The sequence below is a fragment of the Hyperoodon ampullatus genome, assembly GCF_949752795.1.
Source record: "Hyperoodon ampullatus genome assembly, chromosome: 2".
NCBI classification, from domain to species: Eukaryota; Metazoa; Chordata; class Mammalia; order Artiodactyla; family Ziphiidae; genus Hyperoodon; species Hyperoodon ampullatus.
In genome coordinates, this window is record NC_136915.1 from 21,931,736 (window position 1) to 21,948,231 (window position 16,496).

The 16,496-nt window shown below is 46.1% G+C and overlaps 1 protein-coding gene across 3 annotated transcripts in view; it reads left to right on the forward strand.

Annotated features, from left to right (window-relative positions):
• Positions 1 to 16,496, forward strand: part of ARID1A (AT-rich interaction domain 1A) — a gene marked incomplete at its 5' end in the record, with an annotated part of 70,177 nt that overhangs the window by 37,317 nt on the left and 16,364 nt on the right. For all 3 annotated transcript variants that reach the window (XM_079698125.1, XM_079698127.1, XM_079698126.1), the window contains 3 exons: positions 14,719 to 14,959; positions 15,225 to 15,314; positions 15,864 to 16,031. In XM_079698125.1, the coding sequence (XP_079554251.1) occupies positions 14,719 to 14,959; positions 15,225 to 15,314; positions 15,864 to 16,031 (499 nt within the window). The remainder of the gene's footprint in view (positions 1 to 14,718; positions 14,960 to 15,224; positions 15,315 to 15,863; positions 16,032 to 16,496) is intronic.

Below are 16,496 nucleotides of genomic sequence, written 5' to 3' on the forward strand. Positions count from 1 at the left end.
ACTGCGCCACCAGGGAAGTCCTTGTACCTTTTTTTTTAAAGCAGTGTCCTGATTAATGCTAAAACTTTAATCAGTTAGGTCCTTGGTACTGGGGAAAATGTGGTCCATTATCTAGCAGCACAGTTATCACCTGGGAGCTTGCAAGAAATGCAGATTCTTGGGCCCCACACTAACTTTATTGAATCCAACACTGTTAACAAGATCTCCAGGTGATTCATGTGTCTTATGGTTCTGAAGCAAGGAGGAGTTAGACCCTGAAAGCTGAGAGTAATATTTTCAAATAAAATATCATGCCAGAGACTTTGGAATACAATAAATTTTACCGTGTCTAGTAAACCAGTTGTTTTGTGGGTGCTCTGGGGGCCCTGACTCCCTGTGCCTACAGTCCAGACGCCATTATGGGGCCATCTACAGCTCCCAGCATACCTCTGCAACCTCATCTCTGGCCACTCGCGTGTGCCTTAAGCTCCTCACAAGCTGTGGTCCTTCCTGCCATTGTCCTTTTGCTTAAGGTGTGTGTGTGATCTCTGCTTCCCACCACCCGCCCCCCCCACACACCTTTTTTTTTTTTTTTAATGCCCAGCAAACTTCTACTTTGGCTTCAGAACCTAGCTGTGAAATACCTTCTCTGGGACTTCTTCCCATTTTCTTCATGTTGACGTAGCATTATGCTGGTACTTCTGCTTGAGTACTCAGGCCTGTGTCTAATACCTGTGTTAGGCAAATACTTAGTAAACCTTTGTTGACTAGCCCCTAGGTTCTTGCTACCTACCTGATCTTGGGGACCAGCTTTTTGTTGTCTAGGTTTATTGGTGAGGGGCGGGGTGGGGGCGGTGACAGAAATTCTCTAAAGGCTTAAAAAACTGGAATGTTTGAAGGATTTTAATTTCACACTGTTAGTGTTTCCTTTCATCACATTTCGTGGTAAAAGGAGGCAGGACCAACGGTTTTTGCCTAGGTTTTTGATGGCTTATTTTTAAAGGGATAACAGAAATGTCACTAGCAATTTTGGTACCCAGAGAAGCTGGGCCATTCTGAGGTTGGTGACCTGTTTTCTTTATATCTGACTGTGTATCTATGCTTGCTCCCCTTGAATTGTAATCCAGGTGCTCTTAGAAAGTCTCAGAAAGTAAATCCCCACCCCCTCTCACATATCTGCCCAGACTGCTCAGAGCAGCATGTACCCTGTGCGAGTAGCTATCCCTTCTCTAGAACACCGGTTCTCTGGCAGGACTAGCCAATCTGCTTCTCCATCTTAGTCACGCTGCTTTGGCCCTGATACTGCCTGGCGCCTGCTGGAGCCTGTGCTGCTTGCAGCAGATTACTGTATGCTTGTTCCTGGGCCCGTTTCCTGTTTCTATTCTAGTTGCTGGTGGCTCAGCTCTGCTTCCTGCCTGTGTGTCTCACACAGATTCCTCTTGCTGGAACCTTTTGTTTTCTTCGGAACAACTTCATTCGGAAAACTAACTGAGCCTTACGTCTAGTGTAGTGGCTCCTGGGCTCAGCGTTACTGAGGACTGGTGGGAAGTGCCCCATCCCCACCAAGCATATCACTTGGATTTGACCGTGTTTTTCAGTTTGTCCCCAATCCTGCTACAGGAAGCTGGTGGTTTGTTACTTCAACCAGAAATTGGTATAAGAAGATAAACTGGGATCTTGTAGGCCAGATGTATCTTCAGTCATTAGCAGTGCAGGGCTGTCAGCACTGTTGTGCCCTGGTTCTTTACCACCTGGAGTATGTAAAACATATTTCCTGCTGCTGAGGAAGACAGTTGGTACCCTTTCTAGCCCAAGCCCAGAGAATACTTCTTTGGGCTTGGGCAGGTAATGCTATCCTCCGCAGAGTAAAAGCTTACAGAGAATATAGGGATGGAAAGGAAAGCATGTGCTGACTCAACCTTCCAACTTATGTGAGCAGTTCAACACCCCTCAGAGCTTAGAGTGGGAGGGAGAAAGTACAGGAAGGTTGTAAAAGGGGAAGAAGTGAAGGAGGTTGTCTTGGGCAAATGTATTTTAAAGTTCTAGGCCTCCCCATCTTGCCCATTTTTCCCCAGAAGACTCTGACTCAGGGAATATGCTTTGTGAATAATTCTCTTCTTTCTCCTTCACAACTACTCTCTTGGGATCGTCTGACAGTACTGTGTCAGATAGAGTGGTTTCTACACTGAACCTAGGCCATGCTAAACCCTAGGTATGTTTAATAGAGAAGTATTTAATATAGGAAATTGGACTTAAAAATTGTTAGGAGGATTGAGGGAGCATGCTCTAGGCTCGTCCTCCAGGAATCGGGATCTAGACCTAGATTTGACCCACCAAGGGAACTCCTGCTTTTGAGTCACTATCAGATTGAGTGCTCTAAATCTGCTATCTAGGGATCAGTAAGCTGGAATCAAGAAGCAGCAGCTGCTGCTACCAGAACCAACACCCAGTTAACTGGAAGATGAAACCAAAATGCTCCTGTAGAAACAAGTGAAGGAGACAGAAGTATGATCACTGCCATACTTTGATCTAATCTTGAGTCTGATTCTAATGAGCAGAACCTGAATTATAGCCAAAACCTATCTGCAGGGATTCTGGGAAATGTAGTTTTTAGCTTTTTAACCTCTGCAATTAGGAAAAGAGTAGAATGAAGTTAGCATGAGCTACTCCACAGAATATTCACCACACTTAACACAAACACCACCATCCCTTCTCACCCCACTCTTTACATATATGAGGAATCCAAGACCCAAAAAGGTTAAAGGACTGGCCCAAGGTCATTCAGTAAATGAGAACGTGGGCTTCCCTAATAGTGAAAGCCCATTGCTTTTACAATTAGGACAAACTCCTATAAAGGGTGAGTAAAAAGCTCCTTTAAGGAAAGGAAGAGTGCCATATTCAGAAAACAGACTTTGGGGACTTCCCTCGTGGCACAGTGGTTAAGAATCTGCCTGCCAATGCAGGGGCACGGGTGCGAGCCCTGGTCTGGGAAGATCCCACATGCCGCGGAGCAACTAAGCCCGTGCGCCACAACTACTGACCCTGTGCTCTAGAGCCCGTGAGCCACAACTACTGAGCCCGCGTGCCACAGCTACCGCAGCCCACGTACCTAGAGCCTGTGCTCTGCAACAAAGAGAAGCCACCGCAATGAGAAGCCTGCACACCGCAACAAAGAGTAGCCCCCGCTCGCCGCAACTAGAGAAAGCCCGCACACAGCAATGAAGACCCAACGCAGCCAAAAAATAAATAAATAAATAATTAAAGAAAAAAAGAGAAAACAGACTTTGTCTTCCATATTCTCTTCTCTTTAGGGAAAGGGAAGGAGGAGGTATGGAGAGATGTGGGGTTGAGACTTCTAGGCAAAGGTAGTGATACTGTAGCTTCTGGATTTGGGTCTCCTCCATAGGAAGATGTAGGAAGCATTTACTCTGGAAGGAAGAAACCTCAAAAACTAGAATTTCGGGCTTCCCTGGTGGCGCAGTGGTTGAGAATCCGCCTGCCGATGCAGGGGACGTGGGTTCGTGCCCCGGTCCGGGAAGATCCCACATGCCACGGTGTGGCTGGGCCCGTGAGCCATCGTCGCTGGGCCTGCGCGTCCGGAGCCTGTGCTCCGCAACGGGAGAGGCCACAACGGTGAGAGGCCCGCGTACTGCAAAAAAAATAAATAAATAAAATAAAACTAGAATTTCTTGAAATTCCTGAGTCAACATATGGATGAACTCAGTTGCCTAGGTGACAGTAGCTTTCCTCCATCTATCTCCCCTTCTCCTTCTCTCTTGTTGGTGCTTTTATAACCTGCAGAGCTGTCTGGGAGACTACCTTGGTGAAGTACCCTGGTTCTGCCATTGTCCTTCTCCAAGAAGACCAAACAAAATCCAAAAGCTAGCCCCTAGATCTGGGATTGCGAAACTGTTTCTTGTCTGTCCGGGGAAGGTGGGTGAGGGGTAGCTTGGGCTTTTTGAACGAAGTCCTCCTAGAAATGCTATATTTACAGAAACCACTAGGGCCCCCCTGCACCAGAGTGAGAATCTTGGTCCAGAGAGGAGGGCCCATAGGTGTGAACTATGTTAACATACCTGATAAATCAAGCATGGAATCAGCTCTGTTGTCTTTTTCTCATATTTCTAAGATATTTGGTGTTCTACCTGAAAGTTGTGATGAAACTGGTATGTGATCTAGTGCTGTCCCTTTGGGGGCCAGTGCTTGATCTCTTGCTCCATCTACTTCTGTGGCCAGAACCTAGTTCTCCTCCCCACCTGGTGTCAGCATGGAATTGGCTGGTATTGTGACATAATCTCATTGCTGTGAGGCGGAGCTCATCTCCAAGCTGTTAGCTTGCTTCCCATTGGCCTTTCCCAAGGGAGCCAAGAAGCCATGCCTTGTTGAAGGTGGGAACTAGAGGTTGAAGGTTCAGACTGAGAGCAAATCTGTCCCTTAAGGCCGGCTTTGTTGTGGGAGAAATACTGACTGTTGTTTACTGAGGTGAGTGAAGGTAATTTCCTGATATTTGAGGGAGGGTAGGAGAGAAACCAAGTTCCAGATAAATTCACTGATGACAGAGGAACTGTCATCAAGAATATTCGTTTTTTTCCCTCCTTGTCTTTTGCTTTTAGGACTTGACTATGTCTTTCCCTATGTACAGAGTTGTGTTTTGTTGTTGTTTTTTGGTTTTGAAGGCCTTCAGGGCTGTCTTTCCTGGTGTAGGATTCTATCCATTCCCCACTCTCAGATTTGTTTGTTCCACCCCCTCCCCCCAGATCTTTGGATTTTATCTAGACCCGTAGGTCATGGTAGGGAAGACCACTGGCAAATATAAATTGAGGGCTTTAAATATCAAACCAAGGAGGCCATCCAGCCCCCTAGACCTTGGTCTACGCTGTGTTCAGCACAGTGCCAACTTTACCTTCCCTACTTGAGCACATTACGTCCTCGCTTTCTGGTTGCTGTATTTCTGAGGAGCAGCCAAATGAGGTGAGGCCTAAGGCAGTACCCCTCCCCGTTATACTTCTCAGATCTAGAATTCTGCCGTCTTTTCTGTGTTCCTTTCCCCTGCCCTTTTTCCTATTCTCCTTACTCAAGTTCTAGGATCCAAGCTGATGATCATGATGGAACATGGTCTGTGTGGTTGGCCTTCCTGACAGGGAGTGCAAGCTTGGAGAAAGTAGGGGGTTCTCAACTTCTTTGTCTTCTCTAGCTTTACAGTGCTCATTTCCTGCTGGGATTAGAATAGCCCTATTCCATAAATATGCACTGATCTTGACTGCTCTAACTCAGGCCCAGCTCTGACCTAGTTTCATTTTTTTTCAGATTTGAGTCTTAGCAGCTAGTGACCCTTACAACACGCCGTACACTTTTGGCCAAGAGGTGGTTTCTGACTAGATGAGACGTTCTCTAATGAGAAATGCCTAAGTGAGAAACCTTGGCAGGGGAGGGGTATGTGTCAGAAGGCTGGTCAGGTAGGTAACATGGGTATTATACAGACGTGGTGGGGTCTGTGACAAACTAGAAAGCAAGGTTTCAATCGATCAGCGCCTCTGGGAGTTCTCGGATCTATTCTTTTCACAAGTTGGGAACCTGGATTTTTTTATGTAAAACATCTGAATTATTAGAAAGGTCTCATGGGGATGCTTGGGCAATGGATTAAAAGGTTCTCCGGGGCCTGTGGGTCTGCCCCTGCAGCTCCTTGTGGATTGCCCATGTAGCTTTGGTTCCCTTGAGCTGGTGCTTACAATTTTTCTGGGTTTAGGGGCCAGCTGTGGGAAACACCATCTATCTGTTGCCAACTCTTATTGTGTTTTTGGTGTTTGTTTTATTGGCTTGGGGAGGGGGACGTGCAGGGGAGATGTTGAGCAGAAGCACTCAATGTGATTAAACCTCTAGCCGAGCAGATCTGTGGGAGCAGAATATATCGACCCCTGGAAAATCAATGGCTGCTGCAGTGGCCGAGCTGCTGTTTGAAGGGGCGCCCACTGCAGGAATGCCGGCAGCCCAACACTCTTTCTTCTCCCCGCTTTTTACCTCAGCGGCGCTCTCAGCCTCCACCCAAAGGGTCAGACCTACCTCAAGAGATTTTGCTGAGGTGGATTAGAACAGCAGGTTCTTGTTTTTTGTAATTAGATTGAAATTTCTCCAGTTACACAGAGCCCCGCCTCCCGACAGCCTCCTTGCTGGACGTTCCTTCCCCGCACTGCAGTTCTATCAAGAGCTCTTATCAAGTGGCTGAGGCCCTTTCAGGATTGCACTTCTCAGTTTTAGGCAGGAGAGTCAGTTCCCTTGATGACAACACCCAAGAGTCCCTCCTTCATTGTGGAGGTCTAGAGTGGAGGTGTGCAGGGTTAGGGTGGGGGAATGACTATTAAAGGAAAGAGACTAACAGAGATTGGGTCTAAAGAGGATGCCTTTGAGTAACATTTATCAAGCATTTATAGTCTTTTGTGTGCCTGGCATTTTTCTGGTCACTAATAACATAGGAGAATATAGCTCCTAAGGCTATGAGGAAAAAGGCAGATTCAGCACAGTACCATCAGTCCTGAACATTGGGTCTAGAGGATCTTGAAGGGACTCTGGGCTCTGCCAGCGGAGCGAGGGTGAGGGGTCAGGGTAGTTATACTGTGATTGTGGCGGCTTTGCCCCCACAAAGCTGTTCTCATCTTTGAAGATCCCAAGGCAGAAAACAATTTTAGTCTATAGTTGCTACACCTATAGTGCAACTTCAAGCAACTGTTCTTCCCAACCAGTTCTCTTTGATGGCTGGGAAATGGGCTACCCTGTTGCCTTAGAGGAGAGCTCTGTTGCCCCATTGTTGGAGCATGGCTGCGGGCAGGGGGTTGAAGCTTGCTTGGCTCATGCCCCCAGAAAGGAGTAGTTTGGGAGTTGGGGCTCCTAAACAAGACCCAATTGTCCTGCAGTTTGCAACGGTGGCTGCAGGGCTGGGTGAGGAAGAAAGTGTGAAATTATCCGAGATGAGGCCGCCTAGAGGCTAGGAGTGTTTTGACTTCTCTCTGTGGGCCACACCCTTATGCTTGGTAATAGGATTAGGGCACAGGAGTACCAGCAGAGAGAGATCAGACACCTACTTTCCTGGGACTTAACTTCCTGCTTATCTCCCTAGATTCTAAGTCACTCTCTCCTCCGTCCTCACCCCTGTACATTAAGTATCCTTCTAAGGACCCAGAGGAGAGGAAAAGTACTATACCCTTTAGTATAGAAAAAGTAGGTTTAAATTAAGTGAGTTATAGGTGACAGGGCTGACTTGAAATAACCATGAAAGAAAGTTTAGAAAGGAAGAGTGATTTATAAGGAAGAGTGGCTAGGAAAGAGAGGAACACATAGCATTGAAGACTGGTCGAGTTGGATTATCTAGTTTTATTCTTTCCTTCTGCAGAAGAACTAGGTGATGCCTAGTGAGGTTAGCCTCTTAGAGTCATGTAGCTAATCACCCGGTGTGTCTGGAGACAGACTGTTGCCTCCCCTTGTCTGGAGCATGGAGCCTAGCCTTTGATAGTGGCAAACTTCCACCTCATGGTGGAAAGAGTGCAGGCTTTGGAGTCAAAAATGTGGGTTTAGACCCAGTTCTTCTGTTTAATAGCTTTCTCTCCTTGGGTAAGTCATTTAACTTCTGAGCCTCTTGCTGCTTTGTTAAAATGGGGATGATACCTACCTCAGAAGATTGTGAGAATGAAACGTGAGACAGCCACGTACCTTAGGGTTGAATACATGATAGTCACATATTCGTGTCAGTTCTGAGTCCCTTAAAGAGGGAGACACGAAGGGACTTGCTTTATTCCTCTTTCCAACATCCTTTGAATTTGGAGATTTGGTCTCCCAGAGCTTTCTTTATGAAATTTGTTGAGTATATGTAGGGGATTTCGTCTTGGAAGTGGGCCCCTGAAAAGCATTCTGGAGACAAGAAGAGTCTGACCTTTCTCTACTGTGCATTTCCCACCAGGCAGCCAGAAGGTACCAAGAAGAAATGATTCATTATTGCCAAAATAAAAGCTTGTAGAAAAAAAGAAGTGGGAGTTTGGTGAGGGGTTTTTGGGAACTTGGGGTGGGGGGTTAAGAAATAAGAGTTCTCTGAGCCTTTCCCAGAGCAGTTTCTTCTGTTCCACACAGTGAGTACAGTCCAGGCAGGAGATGGTGCTTGGTCCTAAGCTGCAAGGATAGTTGCCAGCCTCTGTGTCTTTTCTTTCCCCTTCCTTACCACCTGCTTAAATCCTGACTTGGAAGTAAGAGGCAGCCTCTTCTGTGTGTTGATTCGTTCTTGGCATTTCCGCCAGCACCGCTACCGCTAGCCTGCTCTCAAGGGAGGGATGGCATTTAGTCTCTTGGACTAAGACCACTTATTAGAACAGCAGAGCAGCAGTCCTGTAACTCTGGAGTCCCTTCTACCCTGGGTGGGTCAGATCGCCCATCTTTCCATTTAGCAAAGACTGAGGAGAAAAAAGAGAGAATTATTGTACTGAATATTTTTTGTGAGTGTTTGATAGAGGTAGCTCTTCCTCTCCTGACCCTTGACAAATATGTTGCTTAAAGAAGGCTTTATGAAAAATCAGCTCTCCCCAAAATGTATTTGCCTTAAGTAGTTCTGAAGTAACTAAGTTTGTCTTTTTCCTTGAAGTTTGTTAAAACTGTTGCCTCCTTTCCTACCATCTGCCTTTCATCAAAGGTTAAGTTTCCCAACCTCTTCTGTGTTCTTCAGGATTTCCTCCCATTCTCCAGCCTGGGAGCAGCCTCCCACAGGGACCGTGGGTCTGTTAGGCTAGGCAAGTATGTGTGTAGAATTTACCTGGGGCGGATGGTTTCCCTGCCAGTAGTCAGCACAACTTGGCAGAAGCTCTTCACAACTGAAAGAATATGAGGACTCCATCTGGGGGTTAACAAAAGCTCTGTTTCTCGAGGATTCAGCCAAATTTATGAGAAAACCCTGAATCTGAGCATTGCCATGAGCTTGTTCTTTAGACTTCCTTATTGATGTTGCTTAATCTGTTCAGCAAAATGAGCTGATGTCATCCTTGTGACTCTCTGTCGGAAGATTGTTTAAGCCCCCCACCCCCACCCCGTAACCCTGATCTGGTATCTTCCTGCTTGAAAATGTACTTAATCAGGCAGCCAGTTCATGTTAGAATTTGTAGCTCTTCCTGTGAGAGCACTGCAAACACCGCCCCGCCCCCCCACCCCCACCCCGCAGTGAGGTATGGACTGTGTGATTTCGGGCATGGTTTTGTTGTGGTGTGAAGAGGTGTTAGCTGCTGAGTTCTGTTTGTCAGCAGAGCCTGACAGACCCATGCTGGCACTCGCTGGGGCTGGGCAACCAATCACAGCTGGAACAGTTATCGTCATGGAATCCCTATGGGCTTCCTCTATCAGGTCACATCCCAAAATAACATTGGGCAGTATTTCAAGTGAAGAAACGAAGGCTTTCGGGGCTGTAGCCAGCCTGGAGTGTGAGATTCTGTGTGAAATAGTTGGACCTGCTCCAGTGCTTTTGATCTGCATGGTAGATGAGCAATAAAATGCATGAAACACGTTGGAAACACGTGAGGAAATTCTCCCTGGCCCTGCTGCTTCCTTGGAACTGGCAGGGCACTGAGTGGGCTGATCCTCACCTCCTATCTCTCAGCAGGATTATGCTTGGAGGAATGCAAGCCCGGGAAAAGAGATCTTTCCACTTACAGAGCATTGCTACAGTTCTTTCAGCAGTCCTCCTAGAAGACACCTGTTAGGGTGGGCTCTTTTGGGAGAACTGAGAACCTGAGTCCTGAAATGCTGAAGGTCACCCCACCAGGGAGAGAGAATAGGGGCTTGGATTGATTGAACTTTGTCTGTGTGATATGTGTGCTGTAGAAAGCCGAACTTGTTAGGCACATTGAAGTCTGACTCAACAACCAGACATCCGGCTTTTTGTGGAACAAAAGACCTGAAAAACTGGCTTTCTGTAGGGTAGAAAGCAGAGGTGTGTCCTGTGCAATAAAAGGACGTGGAGATCAGAGCAATATCTGTTCCTGTAGATGGAGGAGGGAGACTTCTTCTGGAGTCTTCTGCCTTTACCACTCCCTCTCATTTCCCAATAAAAACATTTACTGTGATTAGCCGCTCAGATTGATGTGTATGTCTTACATCTTATACTGCTGTGTGTGGTTGTATCTCTCATTCAGGGTATTGCTGCTGGTATTGCATTTTCCATATGGCCCTGACTGTATGGTGCCGGTAGAGTTTCTTGCAGATGCCCCAGACTCAGATTTGTCACAGACTCAGATTTGTCCAGTCCTTTCTTCGTATAAGTGAGAAAACTGAAGCCCAGCTTGTTGCTAGCTTGCCCAAGGTCACAACTGATAAGTACCAAGAGCTGGGCTTTGGTCTCCTAACTCAAGGTTATGATGCTTTTTCCTCAGTCTATATAGTATCACAGCATAGTGGAAAGAGAAAGAACATAGGCTTTGGGGTTCAGCAGATCTGGGTTCAAAGTCTAATTTCTGCCACATGGCTTGGGCATGTAACCCCCGTCTCTGAGCATCCGCTTGCTCCTTTTCAACATGTTAGTGGTGGTAGTACCTACTTCCAAGAATTGTAGAAAATTAAGTAACTCCATAAAATGCCTGACACATTGTAGATGCTCAAATGATAGTTATTGTTAGTATTAATATAAATGATCTGTTCCTTCCTGTGCTAACATTCTGGTTCTTAATATTTTTTTAAATCAACTCCCCCCATGCTGACCAGTTGCCATATGATGAAAATGACAGTTTGAGAGACTGGCTTCAAACCAACCAAATGAGAGAGATAAGAAGATTAATGCTGATTCTTCCCCTATGGTTACTCTGTGCCCAGGCATCCCAGCCCACGTGGACTGCTGTTGACAGTGGTTTACTTAGTACTTTTTCTCTACGAAGCTCAGGGCACTTTACCAAAACTGACAGCTCTCCTCAGAATGCCTCTGTGAATGAAGGAAGCCACCACATTGCCACCACCGGTGCCTCCAGGGTCCTGAGAGCCCAACCCCAGGGGCTGCCAGTGGTTTTTTTGAGGCTCCTGGGATCCCTCAGGTGGGCTAGGACATTTGCTTGTGTATCTGTGGAGAGCCTGGTTTTTAACAGACGTGTAGCTGAAAGAGCATCTGTAGGCCCCGCTCTGACCCCATAGCAGTGGTTGGTGGGTTGGTGGGGTTTTTTCCTTTTTATTTTTTTATTGATATATATTTGATATACAATATTATATTAGTTTCAGGTGTACAGTATAACAATTCAGTATTTGTATATGTTGCGAAATGAGTAACACAATGAGTCTAGTTAACATCGTCACCTGTATAGTTACAGAATATTTTTTTCTTGTGATGAGAACTTTTTAAAGATTTCAGTTATACAGTTTTACTAACTTTAGTCACCATACTGTACATTACACCCCCATGGCTTATTTATTTTATAACAGGAAGTTTGTACCTTTTAACCCCCTTCTCTGATTTCTCCCCCGCCACCTCTGGCCACCACCAGTCTTCTCTGTGAGCTTGGTTTTTGTTCTGTTTTGTTTTAGATTCCACATGTAAGTGAGATCACACAGTACTTATCTTTCTCTGTTTGACTTATTTCACTTAGCATAGTGCACTCACGGTTCATCCATGCTGTCACAAATGATAAGATTTCATTCTTTTTTATGACTGAATAATACTATTCCTGTGTGTGTGTGTGTGTACACCACATTTTGTTTATCCATTCATCTGTCGGTGGACATTTAGGTTGCTTTCATGCCTTGGCTATCATAAATAATGCTGCAGTGAACATGGGGGTGCAGGTATCTTTTCGAGTTAGTGTTTTGGTTTTCTTTGGATAAATACCCAGATGTGGAATTGCTGGATCATGTGGTAGTTCCTTTTTTTTTTTTTTTTTTTTTTGAGGGACCTCCATACTGTTTTCCATAGTGGCTGCACCAGTTTATATTCCCACCAGCAGTGCGTAAGGGTTCCCTTTTTTCCACATCCTTGCCAATACTTGTCTCTTTTCGTCTTTTTGTTAATAGCCATCCTAACAGACGTGAGGCTTATTGTGGTTTTGAATTGCATTGTCCTGATGGTTAGTGATGTTGAACAACCTCTTTTTTTCCTCCTCAGTTCCTCAGAAGGTCTCCAAGGATATACACCAGATGGAATAGGGGTTCCTCTATTGAAGGCAGCAGAAAGAGAGCAAAGGGGACTTTAAGTTTACCTATACTATCTCAACTGTTTTTACCATGAGAATGTTCATGTTTTACTTGTTTAATCAAAGACAGAAATGTTTAAAACACTTAATTTTTCAAGGCCATTTGAAGAGTTCTTGTCTTATGGATAGACCTTCAGTTCCTGTTCTGTTCCGAAATATGCTGATTTATTTTTCCTCTAAGCAAGTAGCTCTTATTACTAGAAGCTGGTGGTTTGGTGAGGAATGGAGACAATAGGAGGGAATGCTGAGGAAAGCTACTGGTCCCTAAAACAGAGCACTGGGCTGTGGTTTCTGTTATAAACCAGGGCTTTTAACAAGTGGCTTTCAAGGCCTTTTCTGACCTACACAGTTGGCTCCTCTTGTCATCTTGCTGCCTCTTTGAGTTTACTCTCCTTGGTTCAGAAGCTAGGTGTTCCTGGTACAGCTTAGCCCTCAACGTGGGGAAGGAATCCTCCTCTCTTGGGATGAACCTAGGGCTCCTCATAGCTCCAGGTACTTTAGTCCTTTGAGAGGAAAGAGGCCCTTTGGTGTTACCTAGAGGAGGGCTTCTTGAGTTCTCTTCCATGCTGGGACTAATTCTAGTTGCAGTTTGAAAGCATGCTGTGGTGTACTGGGTCTGCTTCTTGTAGGAAAGCTAGCATTTTCTGACTTCTCAGCTAACACTGAGAGCTGAAGACAGACACAAATGCACACCTACCTACCTGCCTTGCCTTCAAGGCAAGCTTTGTTCCCACAGAACTCAGCAGAAATACTCCCAGCCTAGTGAAGTAACCAACTGGTTTGCAAAGGTCCAACCAACCTGGATACTTAGGGGAAAGCCTAAGATGTGCTCTTTGACCTCCAATGTTACTGTCCAACTCCAGGGTCAGAATCACCTCGAACTGATCTCTCCAAGGTGAGCTTGTTGTGGGAATAGGAATAGACTCAAATCAGGCCATTTTGGATTTCCTTCCTCTTCAGCTGTGTCTCTTTAAGAGCACTCTTTTCTTAACTATTTGAGTATTAGGGTTTTCACAGACCTGAGCCCGTACCCAAAGCTTTCATTCTTTCTTCAAGGTAAAGTTAGTTCCCAGCCTGAAGTTAATGTGTGATGTTGAGCCCATGGTATTGCTAGAGAGTGAACTTGGGGCTGGGGGTGGGTTGGGGGTGCATTTCCTGGGGTGAATATTTTTCTTTTTCTTTTTTCGCCGTGCCACGTGGCATGGGGGATCTTAGTTCCCTACCAGGGATCGAACCCACGCCCCCTGCAGTGGAAGTGCTGCGGAATCTTAACCACTGGACTGTCAGGGAAGTCCCTTTTTCTTTTCTTAAATATTTTTCGTATTGAGCTCCTGATTGCTAATCTTGGGGTTTACTGACCTAGAGTGAACTCTTTACCGATTAATTCAAGATAAGCACAACCTCCAAATAAATACCAAATTCTTATTGAAAAACTTAAAACTAGGGGAAAAAACTGGGTTTGTTCAGTTGGCAAACGTTTGTTCATCCCTGTTGTTGGCCAGGTGTTAGGAATGTAGTCCCAGACCCTCTTGGCAGTTAAAGAATTGTCTGCGCAATATATCCCTTTCTTACCTCCTACCCCTTATGTTTTAAAGTATGGTAACTTGGAGTGAGTTCTTGGTAAATGTAGGTTATAATAATTTGATGGAGAGGGGATCTGTGAACGTTGCCCAAACTTGTTAACATTTTCTTATAGCTCCTGATGCTGTCCTGGCAGTGTTTTGTTAAGTTTCCCCGTTGGAAAAGAACTAAAGGCTCACTGAAAGAGCTGCTCTCTTATGACTGTAGAAGTTGGGGCTGGGAAAGAAGATGAAAATACTAGATGTGCTTCTGGTAGATAGACCAGGGGTCAGCAAACTATAGCTTGTGGGCTAGTTATTTTTAAAAATTAATTAATTAATGGCTGCGTTGGGTCTTTGTTGCTGCGCGTGGGCTTTCTCTAGTTGTGGCGAGCGGGGGCTACTCTCGTTGCGGTGCGCGGGCTTCTCACTGCGGTGGCTTCTCTTGTTGCGGAGCACGGGCTCTAGGCGCGCGGGCTTCAGTAGTTGTGACTCACGGGCTCAGCAGTTGTGGCTCGCAGGCTCTAGAGCGCAGGCTCAGTAGTTGTGGCGCACGGGCTCAGTTGCTCCGCGGCATGTGGGATCTTCCCAGACCAGGGCTCGAACCCGTGTCCCCTGCATTGGTGGGCGGATTCTTAACCACTGCGCCACCAGGGAAGTCCCTAGTTACTTGTTTTTATAAATAACATTTTGTTAGAACACAGTCACATCCATTTGTTTATGTGTGTTTGTGACTGCTTCTGCACTCTGGTGGCAGAGTTGAATAGTTGTGACAAAGACTATGTGGCCTTTAGAGTCTAAAGTATTTTCTCTCTGGCCCTTAATAGAGAGTTTGCTGTATGTAAGCTATAGTATCACGACTGCATAAATGTGTGCAGTATATTTACTTTGGGTTGTTTAAGAAGAATGTTGATCATATAGTAGGATTGTTGAAAAAAGAATCTTTCTGCCTAATACTGCTAATGCATGTCCTTGTGTGTATGTTCCAGGATCTGTCTGGTTCAATAGACGATCTCCCCATGGGGACAGAAGGAGCTCTGAGCCCTGGAGTGAGCACATCAGGGATTTCAAGCAGCCAAGGGGAGCAGAGTAATCCAGCTCAGTCTCCTTTTTCTCCCCACACCTCCCCTCACCTGCCTGGCATCCGAGGCCCCTCCCCGTCCCCAGTTGGCTCTCCTGCCAGTGTTGCTCAGTCTCGCTCAGGACCACTCTCGCCTGCTGCAGTGCCAGGTACTCTCGAGTGCTGACCTTTGGGGAAAGGGAAAGAGGACTGGCCCCCAGCAATATTAGGGAGCCCCAGCCTTCCACTGGCAGAGAGTTTCCCTTCAGCATTTGAAGAAGGGAGATGGGAGCCCCTTTGCTGGATCCTTTTGTGAATGGGATACTGGGAGGTTCTTGGCCTTCTCAGAAGTCATTTCCAGTTCTAACTTGACCTTCTGGCTAGAATTTCCAGGCTTAGCCATAGTTGGCTTACTTCTTTCTCTGTCTGGAGCAGGCAACCAGATGCCACCTCGGCCACCCAGTGGCCAGTCGGACAGCATCATGCATCCTTCTATGAACCAATCAAGCATTGCCCAAGATCGAGGTGAGAGGCTGGGCTTCAAGGGAGGGGGGAGCAGGGCAGAGGCAGACCTTTGATTGATTATCTGTGCAACAGCTTTTGGAGAGCTATCTGACCATGAAGCTTAGGACAATCTCAGCAGCAGGTTGTGAAGTTAGGATGGGCTTGGCCACCTTGGTGTCTCCAGAATTATGTTCCCCCACAGTCATTCTTTGTTGGTCATGTGTTTTGATGGATTTCCCCCCTACATTGTGCCTGATTTGGTCAGCAAATACTAAAAACTCAGCAGTGAATCTTTACCCTTTAAATCCTACCTCTTTTTGTGGGGAGAGGGGGGGTCATTGCTGTTTGTTTTTTCAAACCTCCGTTTAGTAGAAACGGTTGGCATATGCCCTGGTTACTGGCCGTGTCACTTTTGAGTGTGCCTAAAAGAGCACATAATTACACAGCAAATAAGAGCCCCCGTGCAAGTATTTGCTAAAGAAAACGTAGGTAGTGAAGTCCTAGGGGAAGGGAGAGCATTTGTTCCCATTGTATTGAGGTACTAACTGTATGGACACTACCCACAAATAGGTTACATGCAGAGGAACCCCCAGATGCCCCAGTACAGTTCCCCCCAGCCCGGGTCGGCCTTATCTCCACGTCAGCCTTCTGGAGGACAGATGCATACAGGCATGGGCTCCTACCAGCAGAACTCCATGGGGAGCTATGGTCCCCAGGGAAGTCAGTACGGCCCACAGGGTGAGTATACTACCGTAGGAGTACATGGAGGTGAGACGAGATAAGAGTTCCTTGTTTGATATGCTGCTCTCTGGGTTATTAGAGTAGAACTGTCCTTTGCCTTAAGTCCACCAAGGCCAGGCCCTAAAGTAGGGCAGAACTGCCATCATGGGAAAGTCCTTGAATATCTCTGAGCCTCTGTTTCATCTCTAAAATGGGGATAAGGTATTTAGCCCAAGACTGAGCACAGACACTTAGTAAATGGTAATTATTGGTTATTAAACTTTTTTGAGTAAATTAGTCCTACTAGAGTAGATCTTTGCTCAAAATCAGCCCTAGATGGATCTAAAGCTGAATTTCTTAAACAGAGCATGGAAGATGAGTATGTAGAAAGGAAAGAATTCTGGGAGTTTAAGGGCCTGGATGGCAGCATAGCCAGCCTTGCCTGCCAGACAGCCTTGCTCTGTGCTGTGCTGTCCTTAAGAT